Raw genomic sequence first — 23,443 nt, 5'->3', positions numbered from 1 at the left:
TTAACAAATAACGTTAATAGTTCTAATGTGTTATTAAATGCATTTGTGACTTTGTTTGTTTTTGCCCAAGGGGGGATAATACCCCGCCTCTCAACCCAGTGTCAACACACTTCCAATGTACGACTGTTCACACATGACCCAATAAAATACATTTTGCCTCAGGAAATTAAGAAATATTCCGTCTCCCAATTACCAGCTATGTTTCTATGGGTTTCCTTATTAATGCCTTCATACACAAATCATTTTATATGTAAACTAGATGGAGACTTTGCATATCATGAATACAATAATTCCATAAGTAAAATCACACAGGATATGCCAAGAACACTGTGTGCTTTTTATAACACGGTATACACACATTTGAAAGTACTGCAGTATATTTTTCTTGGCACATCCTTTCCAATTGCTAACAAATTTGTGCTAATCAAGTTAAAGGGAACTGCCCTCCCCGTCCCTCTAAACTTTCTGAGCATTTAGTCATGCACCTGCCGTTTCCTCATTCCTTTGTGCTCTTCCTTCTAAATTACTGGGAGGTGATATACAGCCTGGGTGTCCCAAGGCTACAGGAGATTTAGAACTTTGTCCCATGTGAAGGAGAGGTGAGAAAAGACATTACTATGTAGAATAGGTAATACTGAAAAACGCCAGAGCTCTTTATGGTGCCCCATGCAGATTATCAATCTATTTGTGTAACTTGGCTACCCAGAATTTCATTTCCCTTTTCATTTATTTGCCTTGCTGCCACCGTTTACAGTGCCCAAACTGAAAATTGAAGCCATGACGAGCAAGGGAGCAATATTCCAAGGGCAAAATAGGCCTCTTATGCTGTATGATTGCAAAGGTTCATTTGGAGGGGGAGGAGGAATGAAGTGACCTCTTTTTGATGAGCTCAGAGGAATATTTTAAGAAACACAGGGAGTCCACATATGGTCGTCTACACCTTGTCCATGCTGTCTTCTTATAGGCCTTAAGTCTTATTGAGAATTTACGTCTTGCTTTATAAAAGAACAGCACTTGTCAGTATTGCCTTATATTAAATCAAGCACCATGGACAGAGGCGTACATTTAGTAGTATTGCACTGTAAATTTCAGAACCACGGACAGAGGCATACAATTTGAAGCATTGCTGGGTTAGTTTCAGCACCATGGACAGAGGCGTACATTTAGTAGTATTGCGGGGTTAGTTTCAGCACCACGGACAGAGGCGAACATTTAGTAGTATTGCACTGTAAATTTCAGAACCACGGACAGAGGCATACAATTTGAAGCATTGCTGGGTTAGTTTCAGCACCATGGACAGAGGCGTACATTTAGTAGTATTGCGGGGTTAGTTTCAGCACCACGGACAGAGGCAAACATTTAGTAGTATTGCACTGTAAATTTCAGAACCACGGACAGAGGCATACAATTTGAAGCATTGCTGGGTTAGTTCCAGCACCATGGACAGAGGCGTACATTTAGTAGTATTGCCCTGCAAGTTTCAGCACCACGAAAAGAGCCATATATGTGGTAGCGTTGCCCTGTAAGATTCAGCACCATGGACAGAGGCATATCTCGTGCAGGCCTGTGTACCGCTGTGAATATTAACAAAGTCCAGCATTGATTTATTTCATTAAGGAGCTTTGGACACTAGATCAGTATTTATATGTGTTAATTGAACTGCATCAAACTGATTTGGGGGGGGGGGGGCTGTACAGTGTTTAGTGTAACAGAAAATACGTGTGAAAATTGTTTGATATACTGGGAGCTTTGAATTGCTCTCAGCGCGACTATACATTGGGCACAAATTATTTGAAGAGCTACACAGTCATATTTGAGTATACCCAATCGGATTAAAATAAGTACCATTTTGGGAGCGAAAAGACACGCTGTTACACGTCTTGCTCGTTAATTGCGTGTTATTATTATCAGTACGATGGGCTCAGTATCCAAAGCCATTTCACTCCGGGCGACACTGAAAGCATTTCATAGTGGCTCACAGGTAGGTTGTGTGACAAAACAGACCGTGGGGGAACCATCGTGGCGCCATACCTTACATAATCATCACGGCAGTACCCACTGAACATAATTACAATGATTTGTGCCCTCCCATTTCACCCTTGTATTAAAAAATATTGCCGGAGGTAAGTCAGGCGTGAGCACAGGCAAGGCTGATGTGGTGAATGGAGTGTGGCCCCGAGGGAAAGATTGGAGAGCAGTGCATGGTGTCATGCCAAAGAAAGCCTGCCCCCCCCACCCCTCCTCCTCTCCCATCCCGCTGGGGCCCAGTGGCTCATGCCGTGAGAACGGGATGACATTACCGGGCCATTTAGCTGGCGAAAGAGCAAAAAGAGGTGAGAGTGTGTCGCTTTTGTTATTTAATGGTTGGCTAATGTCTAGGCAGAGGGGGGAATGTCTGGTAGCCAAAAATGAAAACAAATAGGTCAACATTAGGAGCCTTGGATGTCGCTGCTATACTACGAGGCCTTCAGGCTGCATGGTTTGACTGAAGACACTGAAGCATAACTGGAGTACACTACCAGTTCATTTTGCCCATCATTGGAGAATGGTCTAATGCCTTGTGGCCTGTAGAGCCGACACTTTACTCTTTGGTCTAATATCAATACAACATATTATCAGTGTGTAGAAGATGTACAATCTTTTTTGTACGATTCATTTGAATCTGGTTAAATACATGTATCAAATGAATGTAGTAGAGTAAAAAGTACAACATTTCCCTCTGAAATGTAGTGTAGTAGAAGTATAAATTAGCAGCAAATGGAAATACTAAAGTACAAGTACTTTGAAAGTACAGTACTTGAGTCAATGTACTTAGTTACCTTCCACCACTTCATATTATTATACATAGGCAACCGCTTTTAGCAAGAGTTAAATAAATGATTTCATCTTTATGTGAAGTACAGTCCCTCTATTCCATATCGTGTAGACCAGCATGTATAAGGGTCTTCATTTAATATATGTGGAGATGAAGTTGCTTGTCTTTCTGTGAGATAAAGGTGTCACATATTGAGGCACAAGAGAGAGTGCGATACACGTTTTCCATATTATTTAAAATCTTGAGACACAACTGCCGAGGTTATCAGAACTCCACCGTCACTGATTCATTTTACTGACAGTTTAAATGAATTTCATCAGACTGGATTTCAATAGGAATATCAAAACTCTTATCATTTACACATTGCCATGACCTCAGGTATTCTCGTTGTCCTTTGGGAATAGAGATAAACATGAACTGGCTCCCAAAGGAGTAAAGAAGAATAGCCAATGATCTTAACTGAGAGGTCACGCCAGCAGTGCTCAGGTTGAATTGAATGTGAAATATCTGATCTTATATCCAAAATAATTGACTGGCTGTCATTATAAATTGTACCCACATTGAGAGTAAATGTTCAAACCCACTGTCACTCCATTTGCACCTTCTCCAGGTCACTAAATTTAGAGCTGCAGAATCACAGATTAGGGGCAAAGCTGCCTCCTGCTTTTTGGGAGTATGATGGTGTTCAGTGTCAGATAATAAACATCATCCTGTCCTGGAGCATGATGCTTAAAAATGTATATGTTTAAACAAAGAAAGCCAACTTGCTCTGTCAATTTCTATCACAGACCTAAATGTGCTTTTCATTTACGTATAAATCCACTCTCTGTGGTGTTTAATATCAACACCTAACTCACTCATACTAAGATTTTCATAAATCAAGCTCTGCTATAATCAGACTGGCCAATTTCAAATTGATTAAAATCTGTTTGGTTGATGCCTTAAGGCCTAAAGTAAGCTCAAAATTAACTTCATGAGGAATCTGAATGAATATTGGATGTCTTTCCAAACAATCAGTCAACCTTTATTTCACGGGGAAATAGCTTTTGACATGTTTTGTGCATTTACAGTGTAAATTATGATACTGAGATTTTTTTTATTGTGTCTGTGTGAGTATGCTCACCACCTAAAGACTCCTAAAGAGTTGCCGATATCGCTGAATGTGAATTGCTGTGCATTTTGTCAATTTGTCCCACTCTTGTATGACTTCGTTTTTCCTCCTTCGATGTGCCCCCTCTCTACGCCACTCGGCGGTGCTCACAGACTTCGCCTTTCTGGAACTCATATCTAATCCACATGACTTTAGAAATGGCAGAGGAATCTAATAAAACGTCGTCTCATCGGTGCAAAACCTGCCGTTTGCGCTCAACAATAACGAGCAAGTCTGAACCGTGAGAGGAATCCTGCATCGGTGTGTTTTAGTTTCGCCTTGAGTGCTGCATTTCAGCACCACGGAGCTGTCCGCCGTCCGCGAGCGAAGTAAGGCTGCAGCGACTCTCACTTACTGCTGCTGCCCAAAATAAGGAAGGCTCTGAGATGGTGTAAAGTGAAGTGATCGAAAGACAAAATCAAAGCGGCTAAGAACGACACAATCACATTCCATCTACAACAATGTTTATTTTGAATGAATGGAAACATGTCAGGAGAAAGTTGTTGTGAAGCGTTTTACAATAAATAAGAATATGTGCATGTCAGTCTCGAAGAAGTAATGAATTCTTGAGTTCGTGCATGTGTAGTTATTTGCTGTGAGTAGGAGCACAAAGGACCGTATTCTCTATATTTCTCTATTTATAGACCCTCTCCCCTTGGTGGAATGTACCACTTGGTCTTCATCATAAGAAAAGGGGGGCTGAGAACGCTGGCTTTGACATTTACTGTTACATTTACAGTTTATACCGGCGCTCCTTTGTTCAAACCTCCCCACTGCTCTGGAGGAGATTGAACCGGCCCTATCCGTTTAAACCAAGAAGACACCCATACCGACTCCTCAATGCAAAAAAAATAAAAGGGTGCCAAGAAGCTGGGACGAGGGAACGTGGGTGTAAATAGACAGTGAACGCTCTTGGTCTCTCTCTCCCTCTCTCTCTCTCCCTCTCCCTCCCCCTTCTCTTTTTTCTCTGTCTCTCTTTTATGAAATCAATGAACGAGTTATTGGGTAGGACATAAATATAAGGAATCAAAGCCTCCACCGGGACCAACGGCATTGCGCGCTTTTTGATATGCGTCTTCGCCAAATGCTACATGTGTTTTCACATCAGTGTAAATATTGGCTTTGATAGGACGAGAGTGGAATCGGCTCTGGCACAGCTTGGTCTCGGAACCAAATTTTGACCAAGACTTTCATCAGCTTTCTTTTTTCAACGTAAAACGATTCTTCACCATCCCTATCTGCTGCTGTTTGTACCCATCCCAACTCACTGGCCGGTCTGAAGATGGCAACTTTAACCAACGGGCAGGTGGACGGCTTGGTGCACGGTGTCGGTGTGGTCTCCGCCAACACGAACGGGCTCGTGAACGGATTAAGCCACAGCCACAGCCCGGTGGGCTGTCCGGCAACCATCCCCATGAAGGACCACGATGCCATCAAACTCTTCATCGGTCAGATCCCCCGCAACCTGGATGAGAAAGACCTCCGGCCCCTCTTCGAGGAGTTCGGCAAGATCTACGAGCTCACTGTGCTGAAGGACCGCTTCACGGGAATGCACAAAGGTGGGTCAAACTCAGATTCCCTGAGACAACTATGCTTCTACTTGCTTCTTTTTTTTGTCACTGTGAAATCTGTCACACATTGGTGAGAGTGGGGATCCTAAATCATGCAGGATTTGATGGGTACAATTGTTGGCACATTGTGCAATTTTCAGTAAGGCTGAAGACTTTATGCATGTTGTTGTCAGGATTTGATTCTACCCAAAAAAAAAGATTTTAATCCTTTGTTAGACTTTTCATTGGTTCTTCAAATCAGTACATGCATCATTTTCTGTGTTATTGGGGCAAACATATCCAAGCATGATGAGAGTGTCACGAATCGGGAGTCACGACGGCATGAATTTATGTAGGGTGATATTAGGAGGAGCAATGTTTCTATGTGGGCAGTGAGCACGGGAGTATTCACACATCTAGTCCAGGCGGTTGTAAACGTGCTTTCATTCACTATACGGTGCTAAATCCAGGCCATTAACCTCACGTTTTCACGTTGCAATAGCGGGGAGGCTGTGTTTGATTGCCCGCAGCGCCGTACACTCTGTTGCCCGTAACTCTCTCTCGCTGTGTGTGCGTGCGTGTGCGCTCGTGCGTGTTGGGGGGTGTTGGTCGGGAGGGGGCGGTCGCGCGTGCACGTACGTGTGCAACACAAGAGGCCTATGAATATATTTGCCTTTTTTTTAATTTCAAGATTTGCAGGTGTTCGTGATCAGAGTTGTTCCCTTGAATATTAAATCTAAACTTCAAAGTAGAAATGTAAATTAAAAACATATTTTAATTGATTTTTAAATGTTCTTTCACAGCACAGCTTATTACTTAGGTGTTTTTTTATAACTGTTCCCAGCGCAGATCCCCTTGTTATAGTAATGAATTATCATAAACTTTTAGCGTAACAATGCTACATGGCCTTTACCTGTAATATTAACGACCAGCCTTGTAATTTTGGTGCAACAGGAATTATCTTTATCTTTGTATTTTATTTTCCTCTCAAGGGAAGGGTCATTCTCTGCAAATCACCATCTAACCAGAGGTCACTAATTGATCTGCTATACCTGCAGGACATCTCCTAGGGGAGCAAAATACATTAAGAATGAGCTATCACTTTTTGGGGAGCCCCCCACACCCTCCTCCCATTTTAAAGCCCCCTCTGCCCCATGTAAACAATGTGTGACATGCACCATGTGTCAGGAAATTATTATGATATACAAATAATTCCAAGAGGGTGGAGACTGTCTACAGGCATGGGGGAAACCAAAGAGGTGGAGAAGGGAAGAGGGGGGGAGGTTATCTTTTATTAATAGCCCAGCTGTAGTAGCGACTCCCTGTTGGACAGTTAATCACCAGTGGCCCAAGAACTACAGGCACGGCTCGCCAGCTGATTCTAAGAACTGTCTCCTCACCGCGATATACGGCCCTGGCTTCCCGGGCTGGGCCCCCGCTTTCATTAGCGAGCCCCCGCTGCGCTCATATTTTAACTAGCTGGAGGCAATAGCTATTCCCTGGCTCACCAGCTCACTGGCTCACTGCAACCTGCTCGCAGGCCGCATTCCCTCCTAACACCTTCCTGAGGTTTCCATATAGAAGAGTTCCAAATTAGCAGTAAAAAACAGCACGTTCCACAAATTACAGGCAAAGTGACTGACTGTGTGCACTGCCGTCATATTGCTTTTATTGAAGCTACACAGCATAACATGAATCAGGTATAGTGTGATATCCCAGCAAGATTTTGAGACGAGAGTAAATACACTTACAAGCTTTTTAAACTGGTAAACTCTTAGACTGTCTCCTGTATTTTCTGTATAAGGTCTGGCTTACTGTTGCCAGCTAGCAGCAGAAAAAAATATTTGGTGGTTAACATTTTTTGTACGTTTTGTACAAATGTACATTTATTTTGTACATGCATGTTTGATATCTCTACTATACCCTTTCCCCTTTTCCCTCAGCTACTTCACAGTTTGCATTTTGCTATAGTGCTGCTATAGAGTAGAAAGAGTCAAACCGAGGGCATGATGACCCTTTTAAGGTGTGAAATGCTCCAGTGGACTGAATTCTATAGAACTGCCCACCAGAAAACTCCTCTTCTATTCTTCTCTTCTATCTTTTCTCCTCTTCGTTAACTCTGCTTGATACCCTTCATTCTTTGCTTTGCCTCCTTCCCCTTTTGTCTTCAGTTCATGTACTTGCACTGACATGTTGTCTGTTCAGTGACAGTGACATCATGTTGGATAATGGCTGTGGTAATACAAAGCCTCAGTTTGAAGTGGAGATTGTAGATGATCCACGACTATTTCCTTTACATATTTGTTCTACCTCCGTTTTTTTTTCTCCAAATGGCACACACTTACATGTAACTGTCATCGCTAACAATGTAATAATGCCTCGTCTGGGGATACTGTTGCATTTATTTAACTTTACATGGCATGGCACTTTTACAAAGAAATAAGCATGGTATTCAGCTAGATAATACAGAGATGTGTTCTGCTACGGCAGGTAATAAAAGGCCCTCCTGTTCTGCTGTACATCAACAAGCCTAAAGAAACAGCCTTTGCTATGGTAATGCTACCTCTGAAGAAAGAGACCCCTATTATAGCCATTGTCAGCCGTGCCTGTGATACTATTGCCATAACCCTCCCCATAATGACTCCATGTATCACTAGTAATCTAGTCTTTAGGATTCTGTCCCCTTGAAATGGAGGGGTGGAGGGAGCGGGGAGGAGGGGAGTATGGGACGGGGGTCTGCAGAGGCTGGGAGCGGGCGCAGGGATACCAGCGCAGGCCTACATTCTCCCAATGATTTTATTTCTCTCCCCTCTGCGACTGAGCCATGCTAATAGAGGCCATTTATAATGGTCACCGGCTGCTGCTGCTGCTGCTACCAAGCACAACGGGGTTGAGAGGCACGGCTAGCACAAAGAGCCAGCCTTTTTTCTCTTCTCTCTGGCAATGCAGCATGGGAGGTGGGGGTCTATTCAGGAAGATAAGGTGTAGATATGATTGCTAGCACTATTCATCAGCCTGATTTCATGTAATAATCACTGGGGGCAATTGAGCCGCGGTGATACGGGGAAGACATTTAATAACTGAAGGTTGTTATCTATTGTTTACCGCTGTCACATCTTCAGGCAGTATTGACCAAACCTTTATTGTCTACATCTTAGTTTTTCCCAAGCAAATGCAAATGCAACTGTCACCAAGTTTGTTTTACTGCTGTTGTTGTTTCATTTGGTGGTAATTTAATTTGAGTAATATATTTGTCCTTGGCCAAACTAAATACATTAGCAGAAGCTCTCGCCATAGGCGCAGACAGTTAGAGTGTTTGCTAAGCGAGAGTTGCTGAAAGTCAAAGCAGGTGTTGGAACTTCATTTAGATTTTGGACAAAAAGTCAATGTTGACCTGAAAAGTGATGTAAATAAAATGTCACAGGTCATCTGTCATTTCAATACAAGATATCACTAGCTGTAATAACAATAAGTGGGGATTAATGACAATATCTTGGCTGTTAAGCTACTTCTTCATAGATAGGGCTGCAAATAACAATTATTTTCAGAATTTCATGAATTTTTTAATTTTTGGTCTATAAAATGTCAGACAAATGTGAAGAATGTCCATCCAGTTTCTCAAAGTTCAAATGTCTTTAAAAAATTCTAAAGTCTAAAAACCAAAGATATTCAGTTTGACATGATACAAAACACAGAAAAGCAGGAAATCTCCAATTTTGAGAGGCAGAAAACAGGATCTTAGCATGAAAACTTACTTTAAGGATGAATTGATTATCAAAATAGTTGGTGATTTGTTTTCTAAGGGATTAGTCAACTAATCATTGCGACACTAGTAATTTAATATCAATATTTGAGAAAATGGTGTTTCAAGTGAAACAAGTGGAGATACAGTGTAATAACCAATTGTAATATTGTTTAAATGTACCCATGCTGCAGATGGTTTATGCCACAGATGGGGGCTATAATCTATACAGGTCATAAAGGGAGTCATTTTTTCCTCAGAATGTCTATGGTGTAGATATTTCAGCCCTTTTTAAGTAAATGTTTCAGGGGAGCAGCAGCTTCAGAGCAGATCATCGGGCTTGTCGTGTTTGGTGAAGCCAGGAAGTCACGATGCCAAAAACATGAAAGTCTCATGCTGTGTTTTATTGCAGCCAATTAGGTGTTACAGGTTGCCATTAGAGTAGCATCTGCAAAAAAGAAAAGGAGATTGAAACCAAATGTGGCTTTGAACAAAGAGACAAAGAAGTGCGGGTGTGTTTTTTCGTCCTGCAGGTCTGCGTTGTTGCAGCAAGCGTTCCGGCCGAAAAATTTCACTCTCGTTGCATCATCCTCTCTCTGTGGGATCCTTCCCTCTCCTCCTCTCCATTTGTGTGTGTGTGTGTGTGTGTGTGTGTGTGTGTGTGTGTGTGTGTGTGTGTGTGTGTGTGTGTATTCATGTGCTCTTCCTCTCCTCCCTGGCCCAGAATCCACCACTCAGCTCAGCTCAGAATGCGCGCTCAGGCCCCACATTGTGCCCTGTTTCTATGAGGACACAATCGATTTTGAGTGTTTTGTCAGGGAGAAAGGCAACATGTGTCACAGAGGAGGTCGCTTCTTCCAAAAGTACCACCGGCGCCACACTGCACCCGCCACTCCTGTCCTGGCACAGCCCAGAACTGCCAAGCAACAAGAGGGAAACAAGAGGCGGAGCCAGAACGGCGAGTACAGTGAGCCTAATTTGTCAGGAGGGCCGTTGTCAAGGCAGCACTGCCTCTGTTGTCCATTATTATTGGAGGGGACTGTCAGATGGGGGCCGGCTGATGGCCGAGCAGGGAGCCAGTTAGTCACAGTGAGAGATGACCGCACTGAGCCAAAGGAGGGAGTGCTCATGGAGCTCCTGCGAGGATTAGCATGCTAAGCGCAGGTTTGGAGTCATGAGGCCTGTCAGGGAGGTGGAGCCCTCTGGCTCCTCTGACCTCAGTGCTCCTCTCATTAAAACCACTGACCTTTACATACAGAGAGAGACAGAGGTAATGTACAGAGATGGCTGCACCTACATGCTCATCTCATTTCACTTCCTAAAGACGGAATGAAACATACATTCGGCACAAATTGCAAGTTTGGTACGCCGAAACAAAAGTAAAAACGTAATGTGTATATGAAATATATCCATAACATATGTGGAATTAACAAAGACGAGGGTTTGAAATGTGTCACGCATTTGAAAAATGTATTCATTTAAATAATATCATTAAATTGCTCTTTATAGCGCCCTGATTTGCTTCATAGGTAACTTTTTGTCTTGAGTTCAGGAGCATGTGCATCATACGGTAAAATGGTCTAGGCAGCATATATCAGGCTGTTAGTGTGTAGTTAATGTTTCCACGTGGCGAAGTCATGGCTCACTGTGGACGGCAGTGCTGACCTGTGGAGAAGCACAACACCAACGATTTGTGGCCATCGTTACAGGTCAGCGTGGCTGCTGATCTCAACAATTTTATAGATGGATAGAGAGAGAGAGCAATTTATTTGCTTATTTCTACTATTTCCCAGTGATCTGGTCTCAGAATCACTCCGGGCGTATATTTTTCACGTAACACTGATGTGTAAAGTCGTACTTGGATATCAATATTGTGATATGCTAAAGACAAAAGTTATCCTCAATATTTCAAACAATTTCTGAGGCGAAAAAAAGACATCTCTGAAAATCGGCAAAACTTTGTTGTATTTGGACAGAGTTAAACTCAGCAGCAGATAGCCCCAGCTGGTTTAAATAATATCTGCCTTAATGTTTCATCAACATTTAGCTGTTCGTTTTCTTTAAAGAGAGGCTAAACAACTTGCACAGGCTTCCCTCTTGCTCTTGCTTTCCTGTTGCCGTGTTCATTGCCCCGGTGTACCGTTCTTCCAGAGGATGAAGAAGAAAAAAATAATAATTTTTTGACAAATGCTCCTTGGAGAGGTAAATATTTTTCTGTTTTCAAGGATCTTGCATCAGCTAAGCATTATTGTGCTTTGTATTCAATTTTTAAAAAGTTGATGCTTTAGGCCAATTCAATGTTTTAGGTTCGCTTAATACCACTTACAAGCCCCCCTGCTTCGAATACCGCTAGCCGGATTAGGAGATGGGGAATGCAATACTTTTGAAATGTTGGAAAGTCTTACATGTTGTTGTTGAGATTTACTTTTGTTCTACTGGTGATTGCATTGCCAATAATAGAGCTTCCTGTTTCTTTCTTTTTTCCTTTTTTTATTTTCGGTTGATATGATTTATTTTTTAACAAGTTTTAAAAATTGCATTGTAGTTCAGGATTAGAGAATGATAAGTATAATACAACCATAAATATAAACATGTAGATTCTCCTATTACATGACCTGTTATAGTCCCCACATGTTCCTTTTCTGGCCTTCTGTGCCATGCAATTACATAGCCACCATGCACTGCGTGTAGTAAAAGGCTTAAACACTATTTCCTTTGTTCACCAGTCAAAAGGTTATGAATCTTCTCTGTGCATGAATTTGAAAACTGGTGTTTTCTGCCTTTAGGATTACAGCTCCAGGCTCCTTTTTATCAAGCTTTGCACAGTCAAGAGGCATTACGATGGGTAATTGTATAATATCCATGCCCAATATCTGTATGTGTACAGTATATGTGTGGCGTGTATACGGGCGTGTATACATTTTCTCGGTATATTTGTAGAGCGTTCATCCCTTTCTGTACATATGTTTTGGACGTGTGTGTGTGTGTGTGTGTGTGTGTGTGTGTGTGTGTGTGTGATTATACTGCAGAGTATAGCAGTGCATGTGTCAAATATCATCCTGAGCCAAGCAGCTCTTCACAGAAACTTTTAATGTTTAATTTCAATATTTATATTTTAGGCCCAAACCCGTCTCGAACCCTCAGTGTGCACATGAAAATGGCCGCAGCTGCAGCTCTCTACTGCAGAGGCTTTCCACTAGGAAATAGCAGCATGACACAGCAGCAATGTGAAAAATAGACCCAAAGTTTGTCACAGCTAACTGTGGAAGTGGCCCATTAATGCATATCCAGCAAGTATTCATTCTCGTTACATATTCTGCTCCAAATGTCTTTTATTCGCTTCAAACTCCATCTAATATATTGAAATGTTTTTATTCCATTTATAACATTGTTCTCAAGGTCAAGTTATGTTTTGATATGACAAAAGAAAAAGCAAATCATTGTTATTACTTTGCAAACAGATATTGTAATAAGCCCGATTTCTACAAGCAGTGATACATGTACTTGCAATTACCTTTTTAGCCCATACACAATTGGCTCATACACACTAAACAAATCATTCGGCTTTGGAGATTTATGGTTCATAGAAAGTTGAATTGATGTTTATTCTCAACCAAATTGCTAAACATAACTCGAAGTGGCGTATCTGGGTCTGCCTGCTGGGATACTCTAAAGTAAGGATTACACAAGCCGTGTACTATTTTGTCCCAGACAGAAAGCACGTCAAAGACTGTTGAGCATGTGTGTCAGGCCGCACACATATTTAGCTTCCTCTGTATGCAATCATACAATCGCCTGTGCTGTGCGACGACTGCCAGGTTTCAGTGTCCCTGATTCGATTCACTTTCTTCCCATCTCCCTTCATGCCTATTTCATGTCCCCGCAATTAAAAATGCACCACGTTGACTTGTAAAAGGAAGGTGGGAATGGAGGTTAGGGCTTTTCAAAGATCTCTCTCAATTATTCAAAACTAAGTTTGATCCAAAAAATGGAGGAAGATTAATAAGTCATGGAGAAGTTTTCGAAGGTTTTGGGTAACAAATGTAAAGCAAAATGTTCTGATTAAATTAGCAGAAGCTTCCAACCAAAAAGAAGTGTGTGTTGTTGTCGATTAGGCTTGCCAGAGTCAGCATCCTACATTTAAACTGCTACTTCTCTTTAACGGATGCCAGGTCAGGTCAGAGAGGCTTTGTTCCATTTTATATTTAGGAAATATATTTAGTTTCCACAGTTCTGAAAGACAAAAGGCAACTGAACAGCTTTGAATTTGTATTTCAAATTTTGCATTTGTTTTCTAGATACAGACTGGGTCCACATCATTCCATTTCATTCCCCAAAAGCTGTGCAAATCAGTGCTTTTTGCTATCAGATATTACTATTCAAATCATATTGGCATCACATTGAGGGAAAGTACATCAAGGCTTCATCCTATCCTGCTGGTTGGAGAGCAGATAGACCCAAACATATCGCTGCAGAGGGAGATGGTGCAAGAGTGCGTAAAACGACAAGGAGCTCAAGACGGAGAGAGCGAGGGAGAGAGGGAAGGAGAAGTAAAGAGATGTTGAAACGGGGATGATGTAAGAGAATGCGTGAAAAGAGGCGAGGGAGATCCATGGAGGAGAGTTCGGGTGGGGGGGTTGCACACAAAGACAGACAAAGAATATCAAGAGGCACAGAGATATACAAGAATGAGAGCAGAGATTGTAAAGAGAGGTGCAGACTAAAAATGGAGGCACACAGCGAGATTGTTCAATGACAGGCTCAGAGTGAGCAGAAAGGAACAGAAAGAAGAGCGACAGGGCTGAGAAGAAAAGACAGAGAAAGAGAAGTAGAAAGAGTGAGGAAGTCCCAGAGACAGATGTCGCACTCGCTGGCCTCGGCAGATTGATAGCTTCTGGCCCAGTTCCATGCCAGGCTTTGACCCTTCTGTCCTCTGCTGTAATTTATAGGCTGCGTTTTGCCAGATTTAAGCACTACTCTGTGGCCATCATGGCTGGAGAAGGGAGAATGACCTTCCTGGGATGGGAGCAGAATTAGACCCCTGCAGCTCCAGCCAACCCGGGGGTAAATAAGCAAGTGCCCTCCATATTAAATGGATCTCTGACAACATGTTAATTGGACAGGTTTTACTGTATATTTGTCAGTCTATCTTTTTTGTCTGCGTATGTTAGTTTCTGAACTTTACTCACATATTTCATAATGTTAATGTGAGTAAGTGCAGTACGATAGTATTTAAGTGTTTAGCGTCTGCAAGAAAAAATGAGTGTGCATGCACAAAGTAGCTCCTTGCTGCAGTTCAGTCACACTGCCATCAAGATACAGCAGCTAAGATGCTGATTCTCTTTGATACATTTGGGGTGATACAAAGCCTGACAAACCATTGTTGTTCCCTCCGCCAAGGATGTTGTGCTTTCAGTTCACTTAGTTTGAGAGCAGGATTACGGAAAAACTACAGGCCCGATTTTCATAAAACTTGATGAAAGGCTGAAGCATTGACCGAGGAGGAACCCATTACATAAATCACAGGGTGGATACACGCATCCCATGCCCTGCTAGTTCTGACGTCATTTCCAGTACAAAAAAAAGAAAATATCCCTTGTGTTGTCCTTAAACGTCTCATAGAGCTACATTATTATAAAAAATATATATGTATATATATATATAGTGTTGAATTGGTTCAGAACAATGACAGAAACGCACAGTGATGCTCAAATACATCCAAATCCACTGTTTTAACTTTGGCAGAGAACACTCATACCATATTAAAAATGCTTGAGAAAATATGTTTTAAGGGTCTTTAAGGGAGGCTCTTGCAATTAAGTGAGGACAAAAGCGAATGATTAACAGCTGGATTTAAGTTCATGCAGATTGTGACGATCGAAGCAGGTGAAAACCTTCAAGGGTTCGATAACACATATTTGAAGTGGTTAGGAGAAAAGTGTATCTATTTTACCGAAATCATACATTTTTCCCTGAAAATGTTTAAAAACAATATTCGAACCAAAGAAAGGGAGCAGTAGCCAATGTCAAGCACACACACAACGTTTGATATATATATAGGTTATTGTAGCCAAATTGGAATCTCTTTTATTAAATATGGGTTAGGATTTCAACAATTTTCTTTTCTTTTTTGAGTCTGCTGATCAAAGACACCTCAGACCGCTGTCAGCTCCTTTTTGTGCATTCTATGTTCTCCTTCACCTCAGACGATTGGCTTAGTTACTTATTGGATGATTAGCTCCTGCCTTCATAAATCAGGCACTCATTTTGCGCAGATTGCGGGCACATTTTAAATAAAAATTGCAGCACAAGTTTGCACTGTGCTTTCTTGTAAAGTAAATATGGCCCTGTGTGTATCCAGAATGTGCCCTCTAGTAAACTAACTTGGCTGGCAAGCCAGTGGGCTCAGCTGGGTTTGTGCTTGGCCATTCAGAGCGTTACTTCGATGCACAAATCAGCCCAGGGAATGATCTGGACAGAAAGCCTTCAGCAAATTATTACAGATTTGCAATTTAATAGGCTTCTGAGGTCTCTCCCAGCCCCACACAGGTTCCCAACGAGACAGAGCCCATTAGTTTGGTCCTTTAATCACAGAACAGGAGATGGGAATCCTGGCCAAACCTATACATACCGCTCTTCACTTGGTGTGGAATGATTTCATGGGTTTATAGATAGAGACAGAGAAGTCTGTGCGTGCATGCAGGCGTGTGTGAGTTTGTCAGCATTGGCTAGTTGATAAGCTTTGCTTTCCCCAGAGCAACTGCATTTGTGTGTGTGTGTGTGTGTGTGTGTGTGTGTGTGTGTGTGTGTGTGTGTGTGTGTGTGTGTGTGCGTATGTGTGTGTGTGTGTGTGTGTGTGTGTGTGTGTGTGTGTGTGTGCGTGTGTGCGTGTGTGTGTGTGTGTGTGTGTGTGCGTATGTGTGTGTGTGTGTATGTGTGTATGTGTGTGTGTGTGTGTGCGTGTGTGTGTGTTCAACGCGTTCTTCTATGGATCGTTTATCAATACCATGAGGACATGTTGGGCAGTAGCAATTAATTTGGCGTAGGGTGTACCCAAAGCTAACAAAAGTCCACTTCATAAATAAAAATTGAGGATTAAGTCAATGTCATGTTCCAAAAGATATTTTCATTAAAAGTGGTTTCAATTTAAGTAAAATGTGTTTTGCTCTGCCACATTAAAGTTATTATTTAATCAAACTAACTGAATTTAATCATCAAGAGAGAAACATGCCATAGTAAGTAATTTACTGAGTCAATTCAGCAAAGAAAAGTTTCTATTTAAAAGCTACATTTAGAAACAACACTTTGTGTTCAGCTGATCCTGATGCACTCCAGTAGACTGACCTCTCATAGACTGTGAGCTGTAAAACAGTCCCTCACTTAAGCCTGTAAATAACAAACATTTGCTTGTGATTTATTACTTATTCTGTAAATTAATCGGCAGTTAAGTTCCAGATCAAGAGCTCACATGTTTCGGTCCATTATGGATTTACAGTACAAGACATTTCTCACTTTTACAGGCAGAGAGAATGTATTTTAGATAATGACATAATTGTTGTGATGCTATTTGCAACAGACAAACGGCCCGCTTTTCACTGGGTGTTTAAGCAAGTCTTTTCCCATAGCTATAGTTGCCCTGATTAATGTGCCATCGATGCAAAATGTAAAAACTATCACTCCAATCTGCCTTTCAATGTCCCAATTTGTCCAAGAGGAAGCCAAGCTTTCGAAATGAGCTGGATAAAAGTGGCTGCCAAAGGGGGTGAATATATATAATTATCTGTGGCTGGAGCACCAACAAAGGGACTTTGAAAATCAACTTTGTGCGCCAAAGGCTTCATTAGCCTGCCGACAACAAAATGTCTCCTCAACTTGCAGGCGGAAAGACGCAGGTACCTGCAGAGCCATTAAAAGCATGCAGTCGCACAGCCTCCTGTAGCTCAGCCGCTATCTGTTTGGGATTAGAAGCCACTTAATGCGCTAATGTTAATATACTTATGTGTTAATGTTACGTTTGAATTATTAGGTGATTTAAGAAATGGCTGGCTGCTGGTTTGTTGGTCTAACGCATTGACACGTTAGAAAGGACGGATAACTGTGTTTACTTTGCATATGGAAATCCCTGGATGTCTTTCATCTGTCCTTCCTATAGCGACTAGTGGTCCATGTTAGCTTTGCAAACATCTTAATTGTGTTAAATGGAGGAAAAAGGGGGGAAGATTAAAAGCCATTAATGTGTGTTGCGTGAGGGTGTGCTATTCCCGGGACGGTGCTTTTGTTCGCTTTGGCAAAGCAGACGAGAGAGTTTCACCTTGAAACTCAATGCACACCAGAAACATTGTCATTGTGTCTACCTAAAACGCTGCTGTCTCTCGCTCGCACTGTTTTATACACTGTCAGACTTGCTTCGCTTCGCCTTTGCATTTCTTTGTGTGATCGCCTCTCTCCACCCTCCTTACTCTCTTTGTATGTCTCTCCCATTTTCTCTCATTCTATCTCTCTTGCTTTTTCCTTTGTAGCACGGTTTCTCTCCATCACTCTCTCTCTCTCTCTCTCTCTCTCTCTCTCTCTCTCTCTCTCTCTCTCTCTCTCTCTCTCTCTCTGTCTGTCTGTCTAAGCGTCAGATAAGCTCACTGGGGGAGACTTTAGAGGACTCTCCATCTGTGTATAAATAGCTCTGGATGAATTATTGAGGGACCTGGGGTTGCTAATAATCCCGCAGGACCCATCTGACAATGACACAGAAGATGGAGGGAAAACAATTACGCAGGCTTTCTCCTTCAGAAGAGTGGGAATGGGTGTGGGGGGGACTCGGCGGCCTCCGGGAGCCTCCTCGCGGGGCCCAACATCTTGGCTAATAAACCCAATTAAGTCTCCGGAATCAATCTGAGCCCCGGGGGCGTCCTCTCTCTTCCTTCCCCGGACGGCGTGCAACAACAGGAAGTGTAATGATTCATGTTCCCCCCTCTGCGTTTGGATCGTCCTCTCATCTCCATCTTGCAGGTTGGCAAGGCGGACGGGACAGGACAGGATGTCCGTCGAGGCAGGATAATAGGACAGGGAGTGGAAAGGAGAAGAGAGGCAAGTAGAGTGGAGAGGAGAGGTGCACCGAGGAATATTAATGGGAGTGTTTATCCTGTAAGTGTTTTACCGGGGGGACAGGACATGGGACCACTCCCATGACAGACTTAAAGCACTTTGTCTTCTTAGTGATACATGATTTATCTGTAGACGGATTTTTGATTAATCGGCTTTGCCAGGTCCTTGTCTGACTGTTGACACAATATGCTCCCATCTACCTATCTATCAATCCATGACGACCTGTTAAGACACTACCAGTAAACAGAGCTTCATAAAAACAGAAAGTAAAGCATGAACATTGTATTGTTTTATTCATCAGTCTAATGGTTCAGTGTCTGCAGATTCCAACCCTGATGGCCGACACGAACAATTCTGCAAAATCCAATATGACATTCAGAAGCCAAGTTTCTATCCAAATATTGAGCACATTTTAACTGGATTTCCAGAAAATCGGCAAAAGAAAATGCTAATTAATGCACATTTTCATTATAGACTGAATTAGAAGTGGATATATTCACCGTGACCTTACATTGGTTTGTTGACTACGGTTTTGATGCCTCGAATTTGGTAATTTAGACGTCGACATCTTGTTTTTTTGGAATCAGAAGTGACACTATAGAGTAGAGCAAAGTACAACCGAAAGCCGAATAACATATGTTAAGGTGACTAAAATGTTACAAATAATAAAACACACTTTGAAAGGGTTAAAGTTGTAAGACGAAAACTCGGACCACACCCAAAGCATACCCTGCTTCATCATCTATTCTACTCATCATTTATGAATTGAAAGTCATGCTGTATTGAAGAACTAGCGTTTGAGACTATAAGCTCGTCAGAAAAGTATGAAGTACAGTCATTTTCTCATAGACTTCTATACAATCAGACTTCTTTTTGCAACCAGTAGAGTCGCCTCCAGCTGGATATTAGAGAGAACGCAAGTTTAAGGCACTTCCTCATTGGCTTTACTTTTTAGACCCGGAGGAGGCTGCTTGGTTTTCATCTACTATTGTGAATATTAGGAGTTTGTTCATCGAGATAAACTGGAAACAAGTGGATGGAAGTAAACCTACTGACGATGATTGCTTTGTCCAAAGCCAATGTTTTTTAAAATCTGCAAATGTAAACTACCTTATGGTTAGGGTTAGGGACATACTGTGGTTACAGCAAAACATTATAAGTTATAGTTAAGGTTAGACAACCAAAACTCTTGGTCCAGGTTAGGGAAATCATGGTTAAATGTTCTGAGGGTTTTGAAATACATAAATGTTAAATGCAGGTTTTTGACAAGATTTGAACTTCGATCTCGTACATGAAAGCCAGGAGTTGCTCTGTGTGCATTACTTCCTGTGGTGGTTCATTGGCATTAGACATTTATCATGAGGTGCAGAATGGTCCAATCTGAAAATACTGCTAATTCCATCACACTGAGCTGGTATGTCTTCTAAAGCCTTTGCCGTACATAAGAGCAATCCAAATCACAGAAGAGATGAAGCAAGACGTTCATCCGTAAAGTGCTGTGTCGTCTGGTTTTCAGAGGAGAGAATTAGAGTCCCATGATGGTCTGAACACTGTTTCAGAGGTTTTCCACTCTGTCAAGTATGAAGTTCCCAAATGAAACACTTAATGGTTATTGGGCTCGAAAATGCTGAAAGAAGTTCCATCTGTTATCAGTCCTACATTGTTATATTACTCACCTTCAATACATTTCCCAACGTGCCCAACCTGGTACATAATGTGCAGACATTTGGTTAATCTAAAGAGTCACTCCACGTTTAATAATTCATATTGTGAAAAACTAAATTTGGGTCTCCCAAATATTTTCGGACAAAATGGATTTTTTTTTAACTTTGTGGCACGAGAGCTCAAGGGTCACGTTAGCCCAGTTTGTGTGTGTGCACACACAAGTGCATGTGTATAAATATGTGTGTGTTTTCTGGCCGGGTGCGGGGGATGAGGGAGGGAGTTTGGTGCGTGGTGTGGGGGGACGACACTGTCCTAATGATGCATTTTCTACGCTATTGATTCAGTGGCTCTGCTCTCCAGTAAATCCTTCACATGCAACACATTAAAGCTGGCCCTTTTTCCTCCTTCGCCAATCGATTAGCACAGCTTAGAGACGGCCACTGTGAGAAGCAGGGCGAGAGATGGGACTTGTTATCTTCAGGGACTCACGCACACAAACACACAAATAACATTTGTAGGTGCTAATTCTTTCTCACCCTTTTTATGTCATAAAAAATGTAAATCTATCTATGGTTGTAATGTGAAAGTGCATCAAAGTGTGTGAGAACATTTTTAGTTTGCATGCATTTGCTATTAATACCTGTAATCTCTGGATTACTGCATGCATTTTAATATGGAGGTTGCCCACATCCAACCCTCTTGGTCTATCTTTTTGCTTTGTTTTGTTGTTCTTTATAGCCTCCTCAAGGTATCACAGTGTGAAGATGTGTAGCATGTAATAATTGAGTTTTCATGTAGTAATCAGTGATTTGCTACGCTTTTATTGTCATAAATCAGCTCATTTTTATTCACACACTTCAGTAGTTACCTGCATATTCTTTGGCAACTTTTAAGCAATTTATTCAGACTATTTTTCAGTGTGTTGCAGAAAAGTAACATCTATCATCAGAGAACATTCATTTGGCATTACGATATAACGATTTTGCAGAAAATGCCCAGTTATTAAAATATATTTGACACTCCACAGCCAATCAGAAATCAGTATTCACCCAGGATTTACTATAATACATTTTATTTGACGATCTTCATATCCTCATCTCGGAGAGTAATTATGTTACAACTGGAGCCGCTATTGCTCTAAATTACTATGTACTGCACTTTTAAGAATGGGGGAAAAAATGGTGCAGAGTAACAGTAGTGCTGTCCCTTTGAGTTTCATCCATCATAATGGTTATTAACTTTTCTTGCTATTTAGTTCCCTCAGTGGCGTGCTCGGTGCGTGTTTTTATATTACAGATTCTTCTTATTCTCCTGAAGAGAGGACTAAGGGATCTGGATAGTTGACTAGCTGGGACTGCTATTATACTCCGTTATAAATGGATTCACCTCCTCTTTCATAATACTGCCCCTTAGTTCTGCCTCACTCTGCTGAAATAATATCATACTCAAGACAAGCATTCATTAGTCCACGAAACAGCACCTGAATTTTGAAGGCCTTTTTTACGGAATGAAAGAAAAAGCTTGATGTGGTCTCTGAACAGTACTTTATTTTTTTCCCCAGCAGTTCACACAGAGCACAGTAGCGTTCTTCGAGCTCATATTGTGGGCTTCAAAGTACTTTTTTTTATTCAATCAGGGTTTACAGCTGCCAATTAAAGATTTTAAGATGATACAGGGAGAAAGTTGGAGTGTTCCTGGAGACCTTGGCCGTGTCCCCTAAAATAGCCTCTATCCTCTGTCTCTTTTTTCCATTGTGAGTAATGATCTGAAAGGCCAGCAAAGGTGAAGGGGAGATGAGCGACTGCTGCTTACTTCATTGAATTACTATTCCTCGCAGAACCAAAAGTGCGAGGGCTCGTCCGGGTTTTTCCACTTTGATGTCAAGTTCAGTGGGAGATATTCAAGTCAGATCAGTCTGCAGTTTTAATTCATCCAAAAACATTTCAATATATACGAAAATAGCATTATAATCACACCTTTTTCACAAACTGTTAGAAATTGGGAAAATATCCAAAGGACTTATACAAACACAGAGATCATGGTTGCAATACCTAAATATATTTTATTTCCAGAAGTAGAATTTGCTGCGTTGAAACAATCAACTGTTCTCATTTCATTTATTGTGTTTTAAAGCAGAAACAAGCTGAACAGTAACAATCACATGGCTCATATTGAGTGTCCCAGTTACGGCAGCACAAGGGCAACGGAATCATTCTTGAATCAGAAACTCTCTTAATACGACACTTATTAATATTCTTCTTTTGCACTCAGTGGTACCCGTTTTCACCACATGACTCAAAGACTAAGGCTTTATATGCTATTTCTCTGAGCACAAAGAGTCAAAAATCTTTCGTCTTTACTCTGACCCATTTCAAGAGTGAGTTTAAGAGTGTTATCTAAGCCTTAGCACTCACAAAAATCCAGTCAGAACGCTCTTGTCTTAAGGTCAATCTTTTAAAAAGGAGAAGAAAAAAAAACATTCTTCTGTTTATTGAGCAAAGGCTGTCCTCGGTCAAATCTTTCAGGCGGAGATAAGTGCTAACAGAACTGAGGTAGGGGGAGATGTGGAGATTTCTATTGACTGACTGAAATTGGACAGCCTCAAACAAAGTTTCATGCCAAAGTTTTTCGAGGCAGAGATCCAGGGCTCTGCAGCGTGGAGTTTCAGCCGTGCCGTGGATAAAGCTTTTTAATGCTATTGACTCTTTTTAGGCTCTTACCAAGATGTTCTGAAATATTTAAATGATCACTGGGAGTTTCTTCCCGTCTGTGGCTGGGAATAAAAGGATAGAGTGAGAGGAGGGAACTTTTTATGTCAGCCTTTTACAATCCCTGAATTAATAGGCACAAGATAATTAGAGAATTCTGTGCAATAACATTGTCCCCGAGTCCTCTTGGGTGGTGTCAGGCATTGCATGCTGGTAAAAAAGTAATTCATTCGTCCAGTTCTGCTGAAAAGCACTAATTCAGGAATACATTAGTAGTTTTACTTTTACAATCATAATTAGTTTCAAAGGAGAATTTCAAGATGGGAGTGTCCCCCATCCACGGCCAGTGAGGTCAGAGAGGTCATGGTCTCTATTGTTTTGGAGAATTTGAGGGTTTTTTAACCTTACATTCTGTAATTACACATAGAATACACACAGTGGGACTAATATCTTTGGATTTGACTGTCTTTATGCCAAAATATTTATTTAATTAAATATGATAATGGCACATTGCCACAGAGAATTATTCCCCTCAGTGCTACATAGTATTTTAACGTCATCTTTATTTTGGCGTTACAACAAATTCCCTGTTTTTGTTCACTCTCATCGTTCCCATCAGTCCTTTTTCGAGCAGCAGCAGGCAGATGTTTTTGCCAAGAAATGGCAACAAAATAAAAAACCCATTGTTTCCAACTTGCCTATCACCAAACAGCT

General features: G+C 41.5%; 1 protein-coding gene across 6 annotated transcripts in view; it reads left to right on the top strand.

Moving 5' to 3' along the window:
• The first annotated feature begins 4,828 nt into the window (after positions 1 to 4,828).
• celf4 (CUGBP, Elav-like family member 4) overlaps positions 4,829 to 23,443 on the top strand; it is an 81,947-nt gene continuing 63,332 nt past the window's right edge. For all 6 annotated transcript variants that reach the window (XM_029430873.1, XM_029430869.1, XM_029430870.1 and 3 more), the window contains exon 1: positions 4,829 to 5,524. In XM_029430873.1, coding sequence (XP_029286733.1) covers positions 5,248 to 5,524 — 277 coding nt within the window. In that variant the 5' untranslated portion in view covers positions 4,829 to 5,247. The remainder of the gene's footprint in view (positions 5,525 to 23,443) is intronic.

This window comes from Cottoperca gobio, chromosome 5 (assembly GCF_900634415.1).
Source record: "Cottoperca gobio chromosome 5, fCotGob3.1, whole genome shotgun sequence".
Classification (NCBI taxonomy): Eukaryota; Metazoa; Chordata; class Actinopteri; order Perciformes; family Bovichtidae; genus Cottoperca; species Cottoperca gobio.
This window is presented reverse-complemented; position numbering and strand designations above follow the sequence as displayed.